This window comes from Ctenopharyngodon idella, chromosome 13, assembly GCF_019924925.1.
Source record: "Ctenopharyngodon idella isolate HZGC_01 chromosome 13, HZGC01, whole genome shotgun sequence".
NCBI classification, from domain to species: domain Eukaryota; kingdom Metazoa; phylum Chordata; class Actinopteri; order Cypriniformes; family Xenocyprididae; genus Ctenopharyngodon; species Ctenopharyngodon idella.
In genome coordinates, this window is record NC_067232.1 from 2,279,715 (window position 1) to 2,306,732 (window position 27,018).

Consider the following 27,018-nt stretch of genomic DNA (forward strand, 5'->3'; position numbering starts at 1 on the left):
AATGATTATCTCATATAAAGCTCTCATATTTTATTAAAAAGATCTTCATTTGTGTTCCGAAGCTGAACGTTAGATTAACGTTAGAATAATGTTCTACAAACCAAAAACTAACATTATAGTAACGTTCTGGGAACATTATATTGACGTTAGGATAACGTTCTACAAACCAAAAACTAATGTTAAGGGAATGTTAGATTAACGTTAGAATAGTGTTCTACAAACCAAAAACTAACGTTATAATAATGTTCAGGGAACGTTAGATTCATGTTAGAATAACGTTCTATAAACCAAAATCTAATGTTCTGGGAACGTTAAGAAAACTTTCCTGGCTAACCAAAACAAATCATAAAAAATAACATTCTGGGAACCAAAAATTGTTATCTGGGAGAAAGCTCTCATATTTAATTAAAAAGATCTTCATTTGTTTTCTGAAGATGAACAAATGTCTTACGGGTTTGGAACGACATAAGGGTGAGTAATTAATAACAGAATTTTACTTTTGAGCTAACCCTTTAAGAGTGAGGTCATTGTGTGAGGTGATTGACAGCTGTGTGTGACAAAGGACTATTATGACACTCATTCAGCCTCTATTTTCCTGAACGCTGTCTTTTTTGGACTGGACTTTTGTGTTGGAAAAAAAAAAACAAACAAAAAAAACACAGATCATAAACCCCAGTAAAATGCAGATAAATTCATTGTGGGATAAGGTATATACTCACGTGAGAAACATGTTCCCTGAATCCTGATGATATTTGATAAATCAAGTCGTGTAGCCTATTAGGGAAACTTCGCGAATGAATCGCTCTTTTGAGTCGGTTCTTTTCAATGAATCGGCTAAACGGTTCAAACGGTCTTTGAAACAATTAAGTGTGAATCATTCGGAAACTCACGCGCTGCATAATTTGAGGGGAAGTCTGTAAAAAAAAAAAAAAAAAACTTAATTCAGATCGCAGAGAACAATCAGATCACTGCATTAAGTGGATATTCACATACATCCATTACAACAAAAATCCATTAACTAAACCTGCAAATCCATCCCATCGCTTGCAAGCGATGCAGAAAGTCACCTGCGTGAGCCGCTTGTGGACGACTCAGTACTGCAGGTGCGGAAATTTTTAGACCAAAAGCGTTGGAAAACACTAACAATACTAATATAAAAAAGACATTGCCATCTCGCATCTAGGGTGCCAAATGGGGCAGTGAGGAGGATGACTGTCACTGTGAGTCTGTATGCAGTCTGAACCGATCAGGGAGTTTGTGTGTGAGGTGTTCGGATCTTTCCTCCTCTCACACTTCCTCAAACAAGCTCGCGCTCTCTCGCTCTCCCTCCCTCTGAGGTCGCAGTCATCCTATCTGTGTGTATCGTCAAGGCTCATGTAGTGTATGTGACTGTATGTTAAGGGGCTGAACTCAAAGCCCCCCGTGGCCGTCCTGACTGAGCAAAGGGAGGTTGTCGAATTCCCCCAGAGACCCCAATGCAGATGGTGTGAGCAGTGAGGGGAAAAGTTTATGACAGCTCTGCTGTTTTCGGTTCACGGTTGCCCCATGGAGCTTTTTGATTTTACCGATGCAGCTAACGACTTTTTACCAGGCTGTTTGACTCAGTAATGCACTTGTATCGGACGGAGTCACGTTCTTGATTGAGTCTTGGATCACAGTGAATCCACGTACTGGATTTGTTTTGGTTTTATTGGATTTTTTTCACTTCTTCTGTGGACGTTTTCTGGATAGCAGTTTTTAAGGTAATAATAGTCTGTTTACAGTCATTTGGATGCTGCTAATGACAAGTTGGTTGTGTGAATGTGCTTATTTTCTGTCGTGAGACGCGTGTATGTTTTGCTAAGATGTAGAGGTTATCCAGCACCAGAGTATGGTGTGTATATTTATTTCTGTCATAGCCACAGAAACACAGAATGAACTATAATCAGTATGTAGTGTTGCGCTTTTTATTTATATCTATATTGGTTGGTATGAAATATCAAGCAGTGACAGTAACAGCGTCTTGCTGTGTGACATCGTGAACCTAAACAAGTTTCAAACAAGTTTTACATAGCCTAATATTTTATTACTTTAAACCGTTTTGTATGTATGTATGTATGTATGTATGTGTGTGTGTGTGTGTATATATATATATATATATATATATATATATATATATATATATGACATATAAGAAATATTTTTAAGAAATACTACATTTTTGTAGTCTTGAATGACATATATAGGCTATATATAAATCTAAAATCTTGAAATGAAAAAAAGTTCATGGACATGTTATTTTGTTATTTGTCAAATATCCATATCTCATTGTTTGACAAAGCTAGTTTCGAATTTGCTGTTTGCTGTTATAATTTGAGGAAGGAGAAGTGTTAAAATAGCTCAGATGTTTTCCTTTTCCAGCATTTACATTTTAGCTTTGTCTGAAACGCTTGTGTTGGGCATCCAGAGGTTGGAGTTCTCAGTTTTACATACTTTGTTTCAGATCTTCTTTCTTTTAGGGAGGAATAAAAATAGACTCAAACGAATGTTGACATACAGTAACAGTAGAGGTAAATAAAAGTGAAAAGCATTAGCGTGGGTTATTTCGGTTTGGAAGATTTGAATGCAGACTTTGGCAAATCTGAGCATATTGTAAAGACCTCTTCTAAAACTCGAAGAGATCACTGTGGTGTTTTTATCAAACTCTCATAAAAAAATGGTACAAAAGCTGTCACTGGAATGGTACACTTTAAAAAGGTTATAATATGTATCATTATGGTACTAATATGTACACTTTTGATACCATTATGTATCTTTGAGGTACTAATATGCACTCTTTAGGCACAAAGGTGACAGTGACAGCTTTTTTTTTCTGAGAGTACAGGAGGAAAATTGGCATTTAAGCCATTTACTTTTCATTTATTGTTGTTGCTATCTAAAACAATTGGGATATTACAGAGCTCTCATTTGTGGTATTTATTTTCAATGGACAGAGACACATCTCTCATTTTGTGTACTAATAAACTGCTCACAATGAATCTGCAGTCAGTTTGAGGTTCATGTTGAGTTAGAGGAGGTGTGGAGGAGAGCGGCAAAGGGGGAGAGGTAGATGGAGATGCAGATAGAAACTAATGAAAGGAAGAGGCAGGAATGAACAACAATCTGTCAGCTCACTGACACTGTAGGAGATGATGATATCTGGAAGAGAAGGGAACATACAGTTCTGCGATAATTCAGAAACAGAATGGGTAATGCTGATCGTATCTGTGTGTTTAATTATTTAATTTTTTTATCTAGGATAAACTTTTGAGATTTTAAAGACATCTCATTTGTGATTTTTCTTTTCTATGGGTAACATCACATTCAAAACATCACGTATTGTACCGGAGGTCCTAACCCTCTTCCAATCTCCTAACCTTATTACGACACATTATGGTGCTTTAACGTTGATGGAAGAACATTATTTGCCAGTAAGGAGACAGCGGAGGAGAGAGCGACATAACTGTGGCTATTTAGAGGACTGATCTCCTTTCATTTTCCCCATCAAACCCTGCATGACCCAACGCTGTGATTGTGTTTGTGATGCGAGCATGTCTGTCTCTGTCTCGTTCAGGCATTCACTGCAAACTCATCTGGTGTTTGGGAGCAACCAAAGAGCAAACCAAATTCGTAAAAACAGTTGCATCACTTTTGCAGCTTTTCCAGTCTTACTAACAATATTTATTTAAAAAAAAAGTTTGTGTAGATTTGCTAGCAATCATGGCAGCAGTAATTCATCAATTAATGATGAAATGATTGAGAGGACTGTTGTAGCCAAGTGGGTTAGTTAGTTAGTAGGGTTAGTTCACCCAAAAATGGAAATTCTGTCATCATTCACTCACCCTCATGTCATTCCAAATCCATAAGACTTCCGTTTATCTTTAGAACACAAATTAAGATGTTTTTAATGAAATCTGAGAGATTTCTGTCCCTCCGTTGAAAGTCAACTCTGACAGTTCAAGATGTTTATAAAGAGATTGTCTTCTGAAGAGACATGATCGTTTTATATGATTAACAGATTTAATTTAGGCTTGTATTCACATATAAACTTTGATAATCAAACATACATAGAGCGTTCAAATTTGGTAAACGAGTGAGAACCAGTGAGGTTCATTCTGGCGCGTCGCATCAGCACGTTTGTGCTCCCGCAAGAACCAATGAGGTTCGTTCTCGCACGTTAAAGGGTTAGTTCACCCAAAAATTAAAATAATGTCATTTATTACTCACCCTCATGCCGTTCCACACCCGTAAGTCCTTTGTTCATCTTCAGAACACAAATTAAGATATTTCTGTTGAAATCCGATGGCTCAGTGAGGCCTGCATAACCAGCAATGACATTTCTTCTCTCAAGATCCATTAATGTACTAAAAACATATTTAAATCAGTTCATGTGAGTACAGTGGTTCAATATTAATATTATAAAGCGACAAGAATATTTTTGGTGTGCCAAAAAACAAAATAACGACTTATATAGTGATGGCCGATTTCAAAACACTGCTTCGTGAAGCTTCGGAGATTTCTTTAAGAACATCTTCATTTGTGTTCAGATTCCAAAGATAAACAAAGTCCTTTATTTAGGTTTGGAACAACATAATTGATGACAGAAATTTTATTTTTGGGTGATCTCTTTTGGAGACACTACTGAAGGTATCTGTCTTGAATTATGGTCTGCAAAGTTCTAGGTTTGACAAAAGTTTCTCACCTAGTTGTGAAAGCAGTAAAGGTCTAGAGACTAAGAATATGGTCTAACTTGCCTAAACAGTCTGAACCTCAAACAAAGAGGCAGTTAGGTGGCCCATTGACCTGCCAAATCAGAGCCAAATCCATCCCAATCTGAAGGTGGCTGCAGTATCATCATCACAATCCTTAAATTAAATTAAACTCTTTTTTTCCCTTATTCGTATGAACAAAGCCAGTGAGACTTAAAAACCACTTCTGCTAAAATTTCCCCAAATGACTCAGACAGTCATATGCCTAGATGTGTGGTTTTGCACAGATGTAAGAAGGATTCCTCAAGGGGAGTTTATTTTAATAACCATGTGGCATTAAGTTTGATAGAACCTGATTGGTGGCAATGAAACAGATATTTATATATGACCTTTTTAAATTTCTCATTAAAGTTTACCAACCTTGAAAATTCTGTCATCATGTACTCAGTCTAATGTTTAAACATTTTTATCTACTACTGTGGTAGTGCTGGGCGGTTTGACCAAAAATCTCTATCATGTTTTTTTTTTTTTTTAAGATTCTTGCGGTTTCATGGTATGTCACGTTTTTTTGCACTGGACCTTTATTTTGGCATATTTTACTGTCAGGAGTACAGGGAATATATTATATAAACATTGTAAGGACAATTAAAAATTAATTGTAATCAAATCAGTTCATAAAGCTAACAATTTAGTTTAAAATGTAATCAAACAATTTAATTATTTAATTAAATTAATAATATTAATAAGTAGGCTACATTTTTACTGTGCAATTTCTGTCATTTCAATGAAGACCTTTGAGTTTGTGTTTTAATAAACGGTGTTTATTATTATTATTATTATTATTATTATTATTATCTCTATTAATGAAAGTATACTCGATTGTACAATAGTATATTTCTGTTATTTCAAGTCATACCGAACTTTTATTTTGACAGGGTCGTGAAGACCTTTGACTTCCTGTGTATATGATACGACAAATGTCGATAGTTTTATCAAAATTAAACGGTGAAATGTTCATAAAGTGACCCTAAGAGCAGCTCTGCAGATGAAGTTCATGTGTATAGTGAGTGAGACAGCAGACACTGAAATCATCGCGAGCGTCACGCGTGCTTCAGTATGTGTAGTAGTAGACGAAAATGCGGCGCTCATTCAGTCTTCAAATTTCAATAGCAGTCTTTTTTAGCTTTAATATTCACAGACACTAGTCCATATTGATATCTGATTCATTGTACAGCCCGACTTTTGATTTATTCGTCCAAAAATTGCCAAATTCTGTGAAGTTCAGCTTTATACAGTAAGTTCTGTTTGTGACTGGATTCTGTGATTTCATCCGTGTTTTCTGCATCGCGAAAATCATATGGCTCTACATGGTATGTGCAGTATTAAAGAGAGATCGTTTTGTGAGTTATTTATTGTTGTGTTATAAAGTTGTTTCCATTAGTGTAAGAAGGGTATGCAGTTAATAGAAGTCCTCTCTCTATACGCTCTACATAGCGCTTCATGGCCATTGAATAGAGACACAGCAGCTGTTTTAGCTATACATCGGTATGGCGGTTTTTGAAAAATACATATCGGTCTCGAAATTGAAACCGGTGTACCATATGAACCGGTATACCGCCCAGCACTACTCTGTGGAACATAAAAGTTATGCAGAATGAAATTGCTTTCTGTACAATGAAAATGGATGGGGACGGGGGCCATCAAGTTCCTAAAAAGTTTAATTAACCATACTGACTACTTTTACAGTACTTTCATGGTATGGTAGTTTTTTGTCCTTTTTGGAGCTTGACGGCTCCAGTCCACATCCACTTTCATTGTACATAAAACAGCAGCCCAGAGTAAGGTGTGAGTAAATGATGATAAAATTTTCATTTTGGGATGAAATTTTGATATACACTCCCTAGTAAAATAAATAAATAAATAAATTATACCAAAATCTATTTAAAATATATTTATTTCATACTAAGTATACTTCAAATCCATTAACATTTATTGACATATCACTTAAGACTTGCTGATATAAAATTATAATTAAACTTTATTTGTTCATCAAGGTAATTTGATCCAAAATACAGTTAAAACAGTAAAATTGTGAAAAATTGTGACTCTTTGAAACAGTCCATTATAAATGAGTCTTGGCCCACAGGACATGACGGCAGTTCTGGACCATGTTTACATATGGCTTCCATTTTGTATGATAGAGCTTTAGTTGGCATCTGCAGATGGCACGGCAGATTGTGTTTACTGACAGTGGTTTCTGGAAGTATTCCTGGGCCCATTTAGTAATGTCATTGACACAATCATGCCGATGAGTGATGCAGTGTCGTCTGAGGGCCCGAAGACCACGGGCAACCAATAAAGGCCTTCGGCCTTGTCCTTTATGCAGAGATTTTTTAAAGTATTCCACAATCTTTTTACACACTCTTTCACAGATTGTTCTCCCAGCTGAATCTTTTCAAAATTTCTTGCTTTTTCAGCCATTTGTTGCCCCCGTGCCAACTTTTTTGAGACCTGTAGCAGGCATCAAATTTAAAATGAGCTCATTTAGTGGATAAAAGTGTAAAATTTCTCCCTTTAAACATTTGTTATGTTATCTGTGTTCTATTGTGAAAAAAATATTGGCTCATGTGATTTGAAAGTCTTAGTTTTCATTTTATTCAAATTTAAAAAACGTCCCAACATTTCTGGAATTCGGGTTGTAGAATAGAAACAGGAAGTGGAACTATTTCTACTTTTCCTAAATCTTTTAGAACAGGTGAAAGGAAGAAGCATGCCCTTATGACATCATACTCACTTGATTCATATGTCATATGTGTCAGTCAAACAGCGGTGACTGTCGAACCCCGGCGATGGTCATGCACACTGGCAGAAAGACGTATCTCACACCCCTCTGTGATTTTGTGATTCTTCAGCAGACACATATTCTTATAATCTGATATTCTTATGTCAGTTAATATTGAAAAAAAAAACCTGTTTTAAAAAATATTTTTTTTTTCAATGTCTTTTAGTACTGAATTAATATGCTTTTTCCCACTGAGCTCATTGCAATGCATTCTGGGATTGCTTAATCCATATAGGATACATGCAATGAATTTCTTTCCTTTTATTTTCTGTGCTAAAATCTTGTTATGCAACCTTACACGCAAGGTCATTACGTGGCTAAAATGTGTAATTCTTTCTCCTCTCTACTTTCTGTATGTCTTTTCAGACATCAATATCTCTAATGCTCTCTGGTACCAGGGCTTTGTGCATTAGCAGACAGCATTAGCTGTAGACAGAAGTGACCAGCAGCTGTCAGACTGAAACACAGACAGGCAGACAGACAGACAGATGGCTGGGATAAAGCCTACGACGTGCCTGTTTTAGACCACTCACTTAGACACACAAAGAACTGGCCGACATAAAGAATGCATGACCACTCAAGGGTTTCACTGCCCTTTGGGGCAACTGAAAATGCCAGATTAATGGCTTCTTTTCCATCTTAACGCTCTTTTAATAAGATATGTTTTGTGGGTTTTCTTAGTGGTCCTGGTTTAGCAGAAGCAATGGCTGTTAGTTCAAGTTCTCTGCACCGACAATCAAAGCCCTAGTTGATGAATCTAGTGCAGGTGCACTGAACTTTTAGCTAAGACCAATGAGTGCTAGGAGGTTGCTAGTGTTTTTTTTTTTTTTGTTGATATTCAAGTATCTATAATACACTTCCTTTTATACACTACTGTTCACACATTTGGGGTTGCTACAGTATATTTTTCACGCTGCAAACTGCTACAGTGAATGCTAACCAGCTATTAAAATGTTGTGAGCAGCAAGCTCATTGGCTGCAAATGCGATATGAACCAATCTCAATCTCTACTTTCTGTATGTCTTTTCAGACATCAATATCTCTAATACTCTCTGGTACCAGGGCTTTGTGTTTCACGGTCAGTTGGGCTGAATGTGGCCGTCAGCATTAGCAGACAGCAATAGCGTGAGCTATTGTGCCAAGTAGTTAACGCTGTGAATATCATCAGTAGTTTCATGACAGAACTAGGCATATATATATATATATATATATATATATATATATATAACACAAATATTGATTGCCATTTGAACAAGATTTTATCTTTTACTTTTTAGTACTTAATTACATTTTTTATATTCCATTTACCATCTTGCTAAAACATTTTCATTGATCTAATTGCAGTGCATTCTGAAATCTGCATAAGAGACATGAGATGCTGCCTTAGAATTTAGCCAAATTCAGATATCTTATCTGGAACAGCGATCCAGCGTATGCTTATAATGCCTAAAATGATTGTCTAGGTGGCCAGATCTCTCTCTTTCTTTTTTCTTCGAACAGAGCTCATAATGAGCTGGAGAAAGTGGTTCCTAGTAATAAAAGGGCCAAACAAAACCGTGTTAAACACTGAGGCCTGCTCTGTGTGCTCAGCCCTGTCACATTCCCATGTGCAGAGTAAACATGCTTAGCAAGCAAAGAGTTCTAAGCGTGAGCAGATGCTACACTCAACAGATACAGGAGAGAGATTCCAAATTAGTCCAAAATGTGGCAGATCACAATTCATAAACATACATTGCATAGTATACATTAGGATAAACTTTTCTTCTACAGGTAGTAGTGTTGTCAAAAGTACTAAGTCGGTACTAAAATTTAAAAAATGTGACACTTTGAGCACAGTTGAGCGGATTCGTAAACACCTCTGTTTGGCCATTGTGTTCACACACTCAACAGACAGGTCTGTGATTGGCTACAATGTTCAACGCATGGGAGCGTTTGAAAGCACACGGAAGCGTTTGAATTTGAAAACATTATGAAAGCGGGAGTGTTTGAAAGCAGGCATCTTATCAATGGACCGGTCCGCTGATAGATGCCTGCTTTCAAACACTGGCGCATGTATCTGTGTAAGCACTCGGTGAAGAGCGTCATTGGTGACTACAACATGTTTTGAAGCGTTGAACATTGTAGCCAATCACAGACATATATGTTGAGCGTGTGAACACAATGGCCAATCAGAGGTGTTTACAAATCCATTCAACAGCGCTCAAAATGTCATATTTTTAAAATTTCAGTATCGACTTGGTACTGAAGACGGTACTTCTGACAACACTAACAGGTAGTTTTCACTGTCATTGTGATGTCTTTAAGAGGATCTTGCTGAGCAAGTTAATTAAAGTTGAAATATTTATAGCTAGACAAATAAATAAAAACATCCGGCTTAATATCTTGAATGCCAAACTGATATTTTACTCAAAATGTTAGCAAAGATATTAAAGAACATGTACCATAGTCAGAAGATTCAAACACATGAAAATTACCTTTAGTTTCAAAAGAAGTCAAAATAAATGAAGAGAATCAAAGAGATTGTTGTCCAGGCAGGATTAGATTTGTCACAGGATGCCCAAGTTAGCCTCAAAACAACAGGTAATTGGCTTCATCAGTTTTTCTTATATGCAATTTCAGATGGGATTAAAATCACAAACTATTTACCTGACATCATCAGTGGAAACTAGTCTGTCTGCTTTAGTTTCCAAGTTCTTGCAGGAAAATTCTTGTCAAGTAATCCGTTATATCTTATTGAGATGTCTATTACAGAAAACTGCACAGGATGTTTTCTTCATCCGTATGCCAGGGAACACTAGCCAAGCATTGATATAAATGTCAAAGCCTCTATTAGACATAATACCACAGATCAGAACATAATGCTGATATCTTTGTGTTCTTCATTGATTGATGTTGGCAGACATACACATATGAACTTTCCTGTCCACTGTAATGAAAGCCAGTGGTTTTTGCTGTGAGTAAATGTCCATTGTTTACTTGTTCTAAATGGATGGCTTAAAATGTTTATTTGTTCTCTGAGATTGATCAGGAGCGATTAATAAATTGTGTGCAGTCACTGGCTGAAGATTCACCGCAGTGAATGACTGGATCTGCATGTTAATGTTACACTTTCACAGTCACGCTGCAGTTTCTGCAGAGAACAGTGAGGAGATTTTATTTATTAGCAAAAACACAGTTGTTCTGGTCATAGAACGTCATTGTTAATCTAAGTCATGTTTTAGCAAATGCTTTTATTTGAAGGTACTTGCAGTACTGTACACCTGCCATACTTCGTTTTCTTCATTGGTTGTTTAACAAAAGTCAGACTCAGATGAAAAAAGCGTCAATGTCTCTTTGAAAAAATAAGCTAAACTTTCATTCTTGATTGTTGAAAATGAGAAAATGAGATTCACACAAAAATGATGTCAACATGCTGTCTGGCAAGTATCCTAACAAACATAGTCGTCATGTCTTGAGTGAACGTATAACAGTCGAAAAAAGACAACGCATGTGTAACAGTATCGTGCATTATGTCTTAGAGGGAAAGAAGCCTAATATTCCTGCTTTCTGTGTTTTTAATGTTAAATCAAACAACAAATGACAAAGAAATCACTCACTGCTCTTGAGTGAATAGCTTTTGTAACAAAATAATGATTAATCTTTATTTAATTTATACAGTTAAGATAATATGCAGTGTTATTTTATATTTGATTATTTTATTAATTTTCTGTACCTGAAAACTACTGTTAGATACCTGAAAAACCTGAAAAGCACTGTTTATTTTATTTGAATCTTTTCTCTATTGTATTGATTTATGCTGTTGCTTGTAGTTTGATGATTTTTTCTTATTTTCTTTATTTTTATTTGACAGTAGTCCTTTTTGCCCTGAACATAGCATATACCGAACCGTACCGAAACCTGACCCTAAAACATACCGAACCGTGAGTAATTTGAACCGTTGCACCCCTAATATATATATATATATATACGCAATCGACTCACCTATGTTTCTCTACAGTTTTCAGCATCCCTCCACCACCTCAGCATCCGTCTCCTCACACTTGCCTGGTTACTTTCCTAACCAGAAATATGGGGAGAGTACTCTGGGTTCTGGCCAAAATACCGAGCTTGGAGCCCTCTTCTCGGACAGCACGCCAGATACGCATACTACTTGAACTAGTGAAATGCTATTTTGGTGGAAATGTTGTAGATTCCTGCTAAATAATTATAATCATTTAGGGAAGTAAGGGATTTTTTGTATTTACGCTACTGTTTTCATAAAAAAATACCAGTTTGTTGTAAAGTAACCATATGTAATCTTGTTAATTTGGAGCCATTGGTTTTTACCTATTGTTTGGTTTTCGTGTATAGTCTTAACTACAAATAACACTGTTAAACGAACTATGAATTTTCATTAGGTTGGAGATCAGTTTGTTGTGGTCAGAGCCTTCAGAGCCAGAGTCTTGTGAGAGATTATCTAACCATCTTCTCCTTTCCATCAGCATGGGATTTGGTTCCCTCTGGAGATTTTCTTCTATGCATGTTCCTGTTAATAGACATTGTTCTCATATTCTCACAGCAGACACAGACAAACATGTACACAGTCCCAAGGTCAAAGAGCGTGAGATATTCAGTGTAGGATTCCAGAATTGTAAATTAAAGAAATAAACAAACAGCCATAGACTGCTGTATCAGAGTGGTATAAGGGAGAAGATTTTATATATAATATATATATATATATATATATATATATATATATATATATATATATATAGGAAACTATAAAATGCAGTTAACAGGGACAATTTTTTTGATAGCTTGTTTACTGAACCTGCATGCTCTTTAGTAGAGTTGTCAAAAGTACTGACTTACCAATCGGTACTGAAATTTTAAAAATGTGACTCTGAGTGCGGTTGAGCGGATTCGTGAACACCTCTGATTGGCCATTGTCTTGACGCGCTCATCGGATATGTCCTGATCATTGAAGCCAATTACAGACATATCTGATGAGTGCATGAACACAGTGACCAATCAGAGGTGATTACGAATCTGCTCAACAGTGCTCAAAGCATCACATTTTCAAAATTTCAGTAGCACCAAAGGCGTACTTTTGACAATTAGTTAATTTAGGCATCACATTATAATGTACATTATGAAAAACATTTTAAAATTTAACAATGTTTTTAAATAAAATGCATGGTTTACATATAATAAATGTACCTTTTACACATCTTAGTGAGCACTAGAGGATGGTAGTGGTCATCTAAATTTAAAAATAGGGGATATTAGTCCATATTGTGTATATATTGGCTGATAATGATAAAATAAATACAGTATATGGTACAGATATGGTACATATATATATTCCTTATGAATTCATATCTATTCATCATTGTTTTGCTTATTTTGAATTTTTAAACTAGAAAAAACTGGAGATCTGACAAAAAAATAGTATTAATAATGCACTTCTATTCAGCAGACTGCAGGGGATATTTAATTCATGAAGCTCATCAATAAACTCCTTTATGCCAGACAGAGAGGCTGTGCGGGAGGACACGTCTGTCTCCGTCATCAGAAAACCAATCATCCACCCACATAAGTACACACACACACACACACACACTCATTCACACATAGACACGCGCCCCACTTGATGCCCATCTTGTCACCTCCTCTATTATCTTGTTATCCTATTAGCCTCATCAGTTGTTTGACATGATAATTGAGGAAAAGAGAAGGACTTTACTAAATTGTACAAAAGGAAATTATGCAAACCCCAAAATGGAGTGTTGCTCGACTGGCAGAAACATCAGATTTCATTCACTTCTCTATTGTGTATGTTTCCATGATTACACACATGAGGATGTGTTATGTAGGCTTTTCATCATGTTGCTTTTGTACAAAGCAAACAGAAAACTATATTTTACATTTTCTGTGGAAAATGTGAGTGGTGTTTACGCAAGCTAAACTCACTGCAAAGTGGCTAGTGTGTTGTGAGTGGTTGCCGGGATGTTGTTATGCGGTTTCTAGGGTGTTCTGGATGGTTGCTAGGTGATTATTCACCAAGCACCACTAATAAGAACAAGAATCAAATATTTTTTTAATTATGTTTGGCATCTCCAGCACATCCATTCCAGGCCGTTATTTTTTATTGAGAGAGGGATAAAAAGTTGTTTCTGTAATATGTAATAGATTTTTTTTGTCTCTGATTATTGTGGTATTGTGGAGTCTGTGTTTGATGTTTTGAGTGTTCCCAGCATCCCTGTCGCAGCTGTTGGGTCTTCAGAGAGGAGTTTATAGATAGGAAACTTCAGTGACGCCCCACACAGACAGCAGACAGCACTAATATATCACAGAGCCATAGACTTGGCATAGTGACAGAGTTTTACTCTTCTGCGCTGCATGCTGTGCTGTATTCATAGTCTCATTCAAACCAGGTGCATTAGAAAAGTCAAATCTCAAAAACAATATTGTAAGAAAGTCTTCAGACCCACCAATAAATGGCATCTATATAGACTGGGCCTATTGTATAGGAGGCAGGTAACAAAAATCGTTGGTTATGTATGTATTTGTGTTCGGAATGAAATTCTGCATTTAAAAAAGAAAATAGTATGTAAAACATTGTACAATCATAAGACTTTTCAAACTATAGCTACATTGTTGTCACATTACCTCATTACATTGCATGTTTCCTATGATAGGCATCATGCAGATATCATCATGGAAATAAACATGTTTATTGAGCATTTTTTTAATGGGTTAGTTCACCCAAAAATGAAAATTCTGTCATTAATTACTCACCCTCATGTCGTTCCACACCCGTAAGACCTTCGTTCATCTTCAGAACACAAATTAAGATATTTTTGATAAAATCAGTGAGGCCTCCATTGACAGCAAGATAATTAACACTTTCAAATGCCCAGAAAGCTACTAAAGACATATTTAAAACAGTTCAACAGTTGACTACAGTGGTACAACCATAATATTATGAAGTGACGAGAATACTTTTTGTGCACCAAAAAAAACGAAATAACGACTTTATTCAACAATTTCTAGTGATGGGCGATTTCAAAACACTGCTTCATGAAGCTTCAAAGCTTTACGAATCTTTTGTTTCGAATCAGTGGTTCGGAGCATGTATCAAACTGCCAAAGTCACGTGAACCATTGAAATTTCGAAACGTTTCGAAACACTTATGGCGTAACGAGGCCTCGTTTACTGAAATCACGTGACTTTGGCAGTTTGATACATGCTCAGATAATGAAGTGAGAGTTTGCTAAATCAATGCGTAAATAGCTGTTGATATTTGGTAGTCAGTTATATCATTTTGATTAATTATTACAAAAACACTTTTTTTTGGACAACCTAAGGCTCATTGGAAATGCGTTCTTTCTTCTACACACATTTTTCGCAAAACTCCAAAAGCGTACCTATAGTACACACAATTCACAGCAGCACTGCAATTCTAATACATTTTGACATTTGCATCACATAACCACCTCCATATGTACATTTTTTTTTTCTGATGTAGTAAACTTGCTCGGTAGCTCACCTGGAACAGAATCGCACTTGCAATCCGAAATGCCTGGGTAAGAGTCCTATGAAACATGAGTCCCGATAAAACAGCTCAAAAACTTGAAGAAGCAAACTAAAATGGGATGATTGATTCAGTAAATATGTTATCTCACATTTGCTTTGGTTTACTCTATCAGTTAGATTAAGGATACGATTAAGTGTAGGTTGTATGCAGTTTTGGGGGTAATATATTACAAGTAACTTGAGTTACAAATGTCACAAAACGTGCAAGAAGCAGCGTAATATCATTTTGCTGAAATGTCACCACAGGCACGTATTCCCAATGTGTTGTTTTTGGAATAATGCACACAAATGAAAAACATGCATTATGGAAATAAATACGGTAAATTTTGAGTTCATGTTGACCTAAACTCTTGGCAGTCACATTAGATAATAATTCAAGAAAAAAAATTGTGACTGATAATACTTTTGGAAATGGAAAGTCAATTGTCAATTGTACATTACACTCTGGCATACAGTATTCCAAGCAATGTGTGCTCAAGTTGTGTGCTGTTTACTTTGGCAAATGTAGTGTCACCTGGATATTCCATGCATATAGAAAATTTGCATACTGCTCATAGTTTACATACTGAGTGCTGCAGAAATAATAGGAGTAGTGTGACTATATACGATTCCAACAGAGCTTTAGTGTGTTTATATGTATGTGTGTGTGATGGCAGAGCCATCAGCAGGGTCTCTCTCCGCTCTACAGCCCTACACTTGCTAAGCAGATGACGGTAGTCGAGCAGACTGCTAAGGCAGCACATCTGGAGTTCATCGTAACCCACACACACCGCCACCTCTGTGCATATGATAACGTGGCAGTTCTGCTTTTCTCACTGTGAAATTACTTTTACTTCTGGAGACATCACTATACAGCATTATAACTTTATGGTCCAGCTACTTTCTCACAAGATAACTTTACACAAAATACAACTAAAAAACTAGAATCCATTCTAATTTATGCCAATTTTATGCCAAGACTCTTAAAGTGCCCCTATTATGCTATTTTAAAGGTTCCTAATTTTGTTTTGAAGGCCTCCTACAATAGATTTACAGAGTCTGAAAACTGTTCATTCTAAGATTCAGTCTCTCTAAACGTCTTCTTTCAGAGAGCCTACTCTGCTCTGATTGGTCAGTTTGGCCCAGTCTGTTGTGATTGGTCTACCACTTACAGCCTGTCAGAAATGAAACGGCCATTACCATATGTGAATTCCAGCTCCTGAGGCTTCCTCAGCTCTTGATAAACAGTGATACGAACAATGGCGTCGGTTTTTCCGTATCAATTCCAGCACGAGTCCTCATCCTTTTGAAATACATGCAAAGTGGATTTGCAGCTCTAAAAGGAGTATTCTCGACATGTCGACAACACGAACCAAACTCTTCCAGGCCTCAGCTCCAACTACAGTGTTTGAGGGTGGGTCAAAGTAGACGTTGTTCACAGGCAGCCAATGAAGGCCATAGGCTGCCATTATGCTAATTTTTTACATTGTTACGTAGGTTTACAGGAAGTGAGACTGGAATATCTGACGACTCGTTTCGGCAGTTTTCGAGTCTTTCTTTTAGGAGACAATAACTTTATTTGTCTTTTGATCTTTAAAACTTTGCAGACCTTTCACAATCAGCTATATTACACACTGCATGAAAGGTGATATTCGGAAAAGCAAAATAAAGGCACTTTAAAATTCTCTTAAAGGGGACCTATTATGCCCCTTTTCACAAGATGTTCCCACACGTCGTTTTTGTGTGTGTCCCTTTAAATGCAAATGAGCTGCTGCTCCCGGCCTCCTTTCTAGAAGAGGGCGGAGCTTTAACAGCTCGGTCTTCGGATACTCAACAACAACAAAACTGGAGAATCTCACGCAGACAAAATGTCAGAAATTGTCAGTTACAGTATTCAGAAGTTACAACTTTTAGAACGCATCTGAACATTTCTGAATGGTTAGTAGATAAATTTATGTAGTTGTTGTGGAGTTAAGCTTATTCAACTCATCGACTAGCATGCATGTTAATCTTTTGTGCAGCATTGAACTGACCCAGTCTGGTGTTCTGACGAATAATGCTACCTATCAGATTGTGCTACCGACACTATATTTGCATTGTGCTACCTACTGTTTTAATGGGAGGTAGCAAAATCTGAGTAGTAACACAAATCGTCACATCGGCATAAAATGATCTGTGCAAATATATAACACTTTACCGACTTTCTTCGGCGCATTTTATTCATTAATGAAATTCAACCACAGTGTACTCAGTGGCTCAGATGCCGGGAATCTATGGAGACTCTTATGTTCGGTGGTACATCCAATAACAGAACATTTGTAATGTTTTTGGCGCAGACATTGTACATCTCCAGCTGCTACAGCGAGTAAACAGAAATGGTGGACTGCTGCAGCTCTCTCATGGCGGATCTATGCTAATAGGGCAGATCGTCAGCAATCATGGGCGGGGTTTCCCTCTACTTTTAAGAGTAGGGTGAAGTCTGGAACTGTGCGTTTAAAGAGACTGTTTATGGTTTATGGGGATTATAAAAAAGGAGTGGGTGGATTTTTACCATTATAGGCTCGTTGTTGACACACATCGATGTTCAAACACCTTATAAAGGTGAATTTTGCATAATAGGTCCCCTTTAAATGTTTTTATTGGCATCTATGAATCCATGAAGAATCTTTAACATCGATCCTTTCCTCTGGACAAAAGATCATTTAGGTTTTTAATAAGTTCTTCACACTAAGAATAAAACGTTTTTTGTTTGTTTGTTTGTTTGTTTTTAAACTGTTCAGTAAGTAGTTCTTTTATCAACCCAGAATGGTTCTTTTATGGCTTTGCTTCAAAAACCCCTTTTTATAGTTTTAAGAATGAACAAACAGAGCAATGATTTCTGGGATATAAACCTATGAATTGCTTACTAACAGTTGTTAAGTAGTGAAACGTAGACCATTTCAGCTTCCTGCTGAAGAAAAACAGTGTGTGCATGTCCCTATTTGAACCATTTGTGGGTCTCCGGTGCCATCAGCATTGAGAAACACCATCATCTGAGTTCATTTCCAAAGCTGTTTGAGGAAATTAGATGCAGGGGCGGTATTTCAAAATCCTGTCTGGGGCTCAACATGTTCTGGCTCTGCCACTGTCTGAATCATTAATGAGGCTGAGAGCAAGAGAAAATAAGCCTTGACCTCTAAATGTGACACGAACAAGAGGATTACTTCTGTTACCCCCCTTTTTTTCCCCCCTTTGCATGTGTTATCTATTTTTCTCTGCATGATGCATAGCGGTTTTTCAGCAGATAGAGCATGTTCACCTCAAAATCAGATAATACATTCAGAAGTAATCTTCTCAGGGTTATGAAAGACATAGTGAAGATTATGACTCCACTAGTTAGTATATTGATTCTGAATCTAACATTTACATGTTGCTAAGCTTAGCTACTGTTCAAATGTTTGGGGTTAGTAAGAATTTTTTTTTTTTCACTCCAAAGTGTGTATATATATATATATATATATATATATATATATATATATATATGTGCTCCACATCTATACTGTAGTTTCTTATGTAACACACACAGAATTGATTCTAATGTTAGCATGTTGCTAAGCTAATGTTTTGATACTCTGAAAAACAAAACTTACATGTAAATATTGGGTGAAATTGTTAGTTTTTAATTAAATTAGCAATTTCTAAATGAAAATTGTTTCTACATTTTTTTCAGTACTTTAACACATTTTTATCACGTTTACTGTAAACCAATTCTAGACAATCCTGCAGATTGTTTTGCATGTTTTGTCTTGTTCAGCACGACTTTACTGTGTAATGTTTTGAATAGTTAAAAGTGCAAATACAACACTTAAAATGCTTTCTAGGTAGATAGGAACATTTGTGTTTGGTACAACAACAACAACGCATAAGAGATTTGGAAGCTGAAGACAGACTCTGGTCATACTGAGGAAAAGACCAAATGTGATGAATGTTTCCTCAGTTTAAAGTCCTGTGCCACTTTGATTTAAATGGGAGAAAAAGCAGACTTACTCAAAGGAAAAGGTTTCCCGCACACACTAGCACACACATAAACGGCAAGCATCACACATGTGCTAATGCAGCAAGCGAGTAACAAATCTACACTGATGGCCGTGACATGATAGTGATATCTCGATGGGCACAAACATGAAGATTCTAGCTTGGCAGCACCTTCCGCCCCTCCTTCTCTGAAAGATTTCATTTAAAATCATAAACACTCACATAAAACACCCTTTTATGATTTCATGCCTTCATGTCTGGTTGTCAGACAGTCACTTAAATGAACGTCAGGTGTTTGGCCGACTGCCCTGTTTTGCAGATATGTGATTCCCAGACTTGTCTCCCTTTGCTGAAGCACTTGTGTTGGACAGATACAGTACGCACTTATAATTCCAGCTCCCAGCAAAAGCAGCAACTGTTTAGATGTTGAATTTTTAATGCTTTGTTCCTGGAAGACGTCCCCTGGCTCTGTGTGCGGCACCGATTTTAATCTCTTGAGCAGAATGTTGTTGTGGGAAGGTCTGGTGATCTCGTAGACTCATGAAAAGGCACAGTCTTATTCCAACTGCTAACAGCATATGGGTTTTCTTTTGGGAAGGTGAGAGAGAAGAGCAAGAAGAGTGAGTGAGTGGTGGAGGAGATCGGTTAAAAGTGCACTGGAGGTCACTTCCTTCCTGCTGAACTCAGATTTGCTGAGCTTTTGATTATTTCCATCGCTACATGAACTCATAAAGCAAAGACTTGCAAAGATCTTGTTATCATTGTGAAAGTTAATGTCAGTAGGTCATAACATAAAGCCAGTGGGGTCAGAAGTCAGACTGTGACATAAATGATTGGCTAAAAAGGTTAAATAGAGGGGTGAGCTGGAATACCTAGATTCTACATTAAAGGATTAGTTCACTTTCAAATGAAAATTACCCCAAGCTTTACTCACCCTCAAGCCATTCTAGGTGTATATGACTTTCTTCTTTCTGATGAACACAATCTGAGATATATTAATAAATATCCTGACGCATCCGAGCTTTATAATGGCAGTGAACGATACCATCCACATGCATTGCACAAATGCATTGCTTCTGAAGCGAAGCAATGCATTTGTGTAAAAAAATATCAATATTTAACAAGTTATGAAGTAAAATATCTATTTCCCGCCTTCTGTATTTTACTTATGAAGAAAGTGTAAAACTCTTGCAGTTCAAAAAGCTTACTTTACGTAATATTTCTCAGATTGTGTTCATCAGAAAGAATTGTCATATTCACCAAGGATGGCTTGAGGGTGAGTAAAGCTTGGGCTAATTTTCATTTGAAAGTGAACTAATCCTTTAAGCCAATATGAACATGTCAACATACCTTTTTGATAAAAAGGTTGATATTCTATATCAATGAGTAAGTCCATCAGAATCCCTCACACAATATTTATTTTTTATTATTTATAACATTTTTTTTTGTTACTATTTATTTAAAACAATTATATTTAAAAATATTATTTTTATTAACTTTTATTTATTTATTTTTGCACATACACTACCATTCAAAAGAGTCAGTAAGATTTTTTTTATTTTACTTTTATTCAACAAGGATGCATTAAATTGGTCATATGACAGTAAAGACATTTATTATTTTACAAAAGATTTCTGTTTCAAATAAATGCTGTTCTTTTGAACTTTCTATTCATCAAAGAATCCTGAAAACAATTTATCACACACTGAAATACATACATACATATCATACATTTTTTTTCAACTTAGATAATTATTAGTTCAGATAACATAATATTTTGAGTTTCTGTTGATTAAATCAAACACCTTCATTGTATTAACTCAAATTTTTAATTTCAATGAACTCAAAATTTTAAGACAACCAGGTACAGTACCTTACTTTTTTTAAGTTAAACCGGCAATTATTTTTTTTACAGTGGAAGAATAGGTTACATTTTAAGATTTATTAAAATAGAAAGCAGTTATTTTAATAATTGTAATATTATTACACAAATTAACCATTTTACTGTATTTTTGATCAAATAAATGCAGCTGTGTTGAGTATAATATAATATTCACTTTAATTTTCTAATAATATTTGCTATGTATAATGTTGTAACTTGCTTTGGATAAAAGCATCTGCCAAATGCATAAATATTATATTAATTAAATATAATAAATGCATCTCAATTATTATTTTTTATTATTATTAGGATATTTTCTTATTCTAGTAATATTTTTTTATAATTATAATATTTACTTTATTATATTTACTTTAATATACTTTAGTTTTAATAATACTTTACTGTATTATAAAGATATTACTGATTATATATTCAATTTCTGACATTTTGTCTGCGTGAGATTCTCCAGTTTTTTTGTTGTTGAGAATGCGAAGCACGAGCTGTTAAAGCTCCTCCCTCTTTTGGAAAGGGGGCCAGGAGCAACAGCTCATTTGCATTTAAAAGGACACACCCAAATAGGGGCAAATTTGACAAGCTATAAAAAATTATCTGTGAGGTGTGTGTATATATATATATATATAGACAAACATAACTAAAAGTACTGCAAGTAGAGACTTCTCAGAGACTTTAAGTATGTTAAGGACCTCTAGTCACTGAATTTCGCTGAAGTCAACAATGTTCATGCCATTGAATTTTAATATCTGAAATTTTTTATATCCCTTATATCTGAACAAACATATAATGTCTGCCATAAATGAGCAATTCCTTGGAAAACAAACTAATGTTTTGTGAGTATTTGCTTATCTTGACAAATGCAAATGCATAGCAGGGCAACGATACTGTCCTTCTTTGTATTAATACCAGAATACCTGCCTGAGATGTTAGTCATGTGACTTTTATCACGCTTTTATTTGTATCATATGCTAAAACGAACCCATCTTGCCTTCTGTCTCTGGTACAGGGAAGGTCTGTCGGTTTGGTCATGGAAGAGCAGGCTGGCAGCGCGAGCAACAGCCCTCAGCATGGCCGCGGATCAGCCAGGCAGGACGTTCTCCGACGCGGTTGGCTCCGGAAGCAAGGAGGTTTCGTGAAGACCTGGCACACGCGTTGGTTCGTCCTCCGAGGAGACCAGCTACACTACTACAAGGACGAGGATGAGACCAAGGCTTTGGTGAGAAATTTCTTTCTCTTTAGCTCAAAGTTGACAGGACACATCTTTACATAAAAACACACGCAGATGTGCACATTACATTGTTTACACTCTACACATTTTAGCCAGTTCATTCACACGCAAATATTGCGACATTCTCCAAGTTCAAATCTCATGCCAAGACCCAAACAAGAGAGGTGAAGAAAGAGTGACCTGCTTTTTACCTCTCATCAACCTCTCCTGAATGATGACTTGTCACGGTTCCTCATCCAACAATGGAGATTTTTATCCTCGAGGTCATGCAGCTGGTTTTGAGTAGGTGGACAAAAGTGTTTACTGTGGAATCAGGCGGGAATTTGAGAAGGTTCCATAAATCTCTCTTCAAACTGTCCCGTCTTGTGCCTTGACAGAGAGAAAGACAGGCTCTTTGCCCACAGGAATATTAAAGATTTATAACTTCACGTCTGCGTTTTAAAGTTTGTCTCCTCTATAACTTTGAAGTTCCATGTTCAGCTTTAATTTTCATGTTTAATGCTCTGGTAGAGCTTGTCGCAGGTTTCCTCAGCAGTCCGATATTGGATTTCAAGGGTAGGCAGCATCTTCATTCAGGGTTTCGTTGACAAAACTATCAAAGGACACTGAATACGCTTTTAAAGGAAACGAGAGTCTTTGAAGTTCTTCAGACGGGCATATTTGAGGTTGTTAAAATACTTAAGAAAGGATAGATGCTGTGAAGCTCTTCTAGAATCCACTGGCAAATATTTACACAAATATGAGAAAGTCTTTTATCAAAATACTAATGTGTGTTCTACTTGAGTAGTTCTTTTGAAAATAAACCTTGCAATGACATTTTTGCCCATGTTTTTTTTTTTTTTTTAACAAATAGTGCAGTATTACAAGTAAATATTCTAATAAATAATTCAATATAACATTTAAGTATCATAATACTTTATAATATTTACTGTAATGTTCTAATAGTATTATTATGTATATTGTTATAATATTATGAATATTATGAAGCAAATATAATAACTCTTTAACATGGTAATCATGTACTGTATGCTTTAAAATGATAATATATTCATTATAATATTTACTTTAATAAACTTTGGTATTTTTAATATTTTATTGTGGTATAAAGAATTTGCCAATGGATTTATCATAATATTTAGATTTACATTTATCATAATATAATGATATATTTATATTTTGCAATTGTATAAAGTAAACATTTGATAATAACTATAATATAATGACTATAAATAAATCCCAATAATTAATTATTATTATTATTATTATTATTATTATATTTTTTTTATAGTCATCATATTTGCTTTATGATTATAATATCTGCATTATATTTAATTTAATAAACTTTAGTGTTAATAATACTTTACTTTAGTATAAATATTCTAAGGTGGGGTTTATTTATCATCATATTTACTTTCACATTTGTCATATTTACTTTAAACTTTCATAAAGTAAACATTTTCTAATATTTACTTTTTTCTATATTCTAATTTTCTAATAATATTTAATTTATAAATTTATAATATTATAAAGTAAATATAATAAATAAATAAATGATTTAATAATATAATTAATATTATATATTTGGTATAATAATGATATTTCATTTATTATTAAAATATTTTCATTATGATATTTATTTTTATAATATTATATAGTAAATATTATAATAAAAAAATCCCTCTGTAATATGTTTTAGAGCCATTTTTATGAAGCATTTGATTTATTTCTGTTTAGTGGAAGCTGAGTTTCTGTGAATTGAGTTTTGTGTGAATGAACTTGTTTGTCCATAATCTATTTATAGGACATTTCATTGTAAATAAGCTGCCATTCAAAGTCCCTAAAGTGTTTTGTGGGTCAAGTGTACAAATATTTCTGTCAAACAAGTTGAATTAATGATTGATTCTCATTCATGGGTTTTCTATGGGTTAATCCCCACTATGTTTGGACTAGTGCTTTGGAGCATGCATTGTGTGTCAGTGTTTACATCTTTGCACACGTGTGTATGAGGGAGAAAACAATAGGAGGTCATGTGAGCTCAGACTTGCTTTGCCATGACAAAGCAAGTGCATTAATGTGAATCATAAATCAAACCCATGTGCCTAGAGATGGACTGTGTACAAAACTGGTTCATAAGACCTCTGATGACCTGATCAAAACATAAAAACTGAGGACATACTCATGCTTTTGATCTTTTTTTTTCTTAGAGGCTCTGCTGAGTATTTGAAGAGCGAATGGAAAGGCAGACATGAGTCAGTGACTGTTATGACAGGCTGTTGTTGACACAATAACCAGACATTCAACCATGAAAGAGCAGCTTTTGTTTTTTCTTTGCATATTGTTTAATCATTGCCATAAATTCTTACATATGCACAGAAATAGTCAAAATAGTTCCATGCACGAGTGCTGGTCTCAGAGGTCTCTATGGCAACGGCTTGCAGTTTCACAGAGAAAACCACTGACACCACACCAGACAGAAGTCAAATCATGTTTTGACTGTCTTCATGCTGAGGGAGAGAAGAAGATCTGCTATGTATTCTGCACCCGTCTAATGAGAAACACACAATTGTTTCCTGTTTAACAAAACAGGCTTTCTTAAATTTCTGCGTCCAGTTTCTATCTATCTATCTATCTATCTATCTATCTATCTATCTATCTATCTATCTATCTGTCTGTCTGTCTGTCTGTCGGCCTGTCAGTCTATCTATCTATCTATCTGTCTGTCTGTCTGTCTGTCTGTCATTCAATCTATCTATCGTTCAATCTATCTATCGTTCAATCTATCTATCTATGTCTTTGTTGGTCTGTCTGTCTATCTATCGTTCTATCTATCGTTCTATCTATCGTTCTATCATCTATCTATCTATCTATCTATCTATCTGGTCTATCTGTCTGTCTATCGTTCACTCTATCTGTCTATCTGTCTATTTATCTATCTATTTGTCTTTCTGTCTGTCTTTGTCGGTCTGTCTGTATCTATCTATCGTTCTATCTATCGTTCTATCTATCTATCTATCTATCTGTCTGTCTATCGATCTATCGATTGTTCAATCTATCTATCGATCGTTCAATCTATCTATCGATCGCTCAGTCTATCTGTCGTTCTATGTATCTATCTGTTGTTCTATCTATCTATCTATCTATCTATCTATCTATCTATCTATCTATCTGTCTATCTATCTGTCTGTCTGTCTGTCTGTCTATCGTTCAATCTATCGTTCTATGTATCTGTCTGTCTGTCTGTCTGTCTGTCTGTCTGTCTGTCTGTCTGTCTGTCTGTCTGTCGGTCTGTCGGTCTGTCTGTCACTTTTATGGGTTTTTATTATGTTTTATAATGCATTTATTTTTTAAAAGTGTTTAAAATTATTTCTGAAAAGACATGGATTACCGTTTGTATTATATTGCTTTGAAAATGCTTATAATGCAAAAAGTGTTTCCCAAGATAGCTCTTTAAAATGTAATGTGAAACAGGAAGAAAACACAAAGGCCTGTAACACTGAAACAGTGTAGTCATCTAACTTCTGCATTAGACTATTTTTAAATGATTATATTTAGTCTTTTGGTTGCTTTCACAAGAACCAGCTTTGCTTCAGTGCAGCTTATTGACAAAATCAAACAGTAAGGAAAATGATCCTGCTTGATATCTGTGGCTTCAAAGCCTACAAATAATTTGAGTATGCGCAAACTTTTAAAGTCAGGGCTGCTTTTGATCTTATAAATGCAGTCATTTTGTGAAAGTCGGTAAAAAGTTTTTATGTAAGAAGTGTAACAACAGATTTGCCTTATAAGACCTTGCTCGTTCTTTGCTTCTCCGAGCATGTCTTTCTAAGATAGCAAGAAAAATGACACTTAAAAGATTGAAAGTTCCTAAAAAAAAATCAGTCTGTCTTTCCATGGTGAACCTCTTTTTGAAATTCACAAAGAAAGTCTTTTGGCATATTTCAGCATATTTCTTGTCATCTAAAAAAACCCAGAAAAAACATGACATTGAACGACTGAAAGTATGTATCACAAACAAGTTGAATACCATTTAAACACATATTCTTAAGCATTACAGCATGTGATTTTCATTGGCCAAGATTTAGCCTAACCCTTCCAAATATATTCTGTCTCTGCCGACACACCGAAGGTTAGGCTTTCAGAAAAAGCTAGACGGCAAAGGGAAAGAACAACCGTCAGCCCACAATGTATCTGTTGTTCTGCTCTGTTTTATGAATGGGATCCCTTATGCACTTCAAAACGTGGAATATTATGGAGCCTGCCAGGGAAGACAATACAAGACCTCTCAGTGAAGTGAACACAGATGTATATTTTCAAGGGCTTGTGTCCACCTATAATGTGTGAGAAGTGGAGAATGCTATTTTTCCCTCCGAAGTCTACTTATAATGTTAGTCAAAGTTTCTTACACTGAAAACAGTCATAATTTAGTTCTCTCTGGCGGTTTTTGTTACCTTTAAGACTGGGTGGCCTAGTTGGTGAATACTCTATAGGTATGATATGTAAACATGGGCGGTCATAAGCTAATATGCTTACACTACCATTCAAAAGTTTGGGGACAGTGATTTTTCTCGCTCGTTTTTTAAAGAAATTAATATGTTTACTCATCATGGCTGCAAAAGTGACAGTAAAGACAAAGATTTCTGTTTCAGTGCTATACAGATTTCACCTGAAATTACTTTATATAAATTTTATTAAAAGAAGTTGACCCTGAAAGTCAACTGGGTAGAGAGTGTTATGAATGTTACAGTAATTATTT

The 27,018-nt window shown here is 35.5% G+C and overlaps 1 protein-coding gene across 1 annotated transcript in view; it reads left to right on the plus strand.

The window, feature by feature from the left end:
* Positions 1-1,327: 1,327 nt before the first annotated feature.
* The window catches only part of LOC127524754 (rho GTPase-activating protein 24-like), a 124,412-nt gene continuing 98,721 nt past the window's right edge, over positions 1,328-27,018 (plus strand). The window contains exons 1-2 of the mRNA XM_051916596.1: positions 1,328-1,742; positions 22,044-22,253. Of these exons, the coding sequence (XP_051772556.1) occupies positions 22,065-22,253 (189 nt within the window). The 5' untranslated portion in view covers positions 1,328-1,742; positions 22,044-22,064. The remainder of the gene's footprint in view (positions 1,743-22,043; positions 22,254-27,018) is intronic.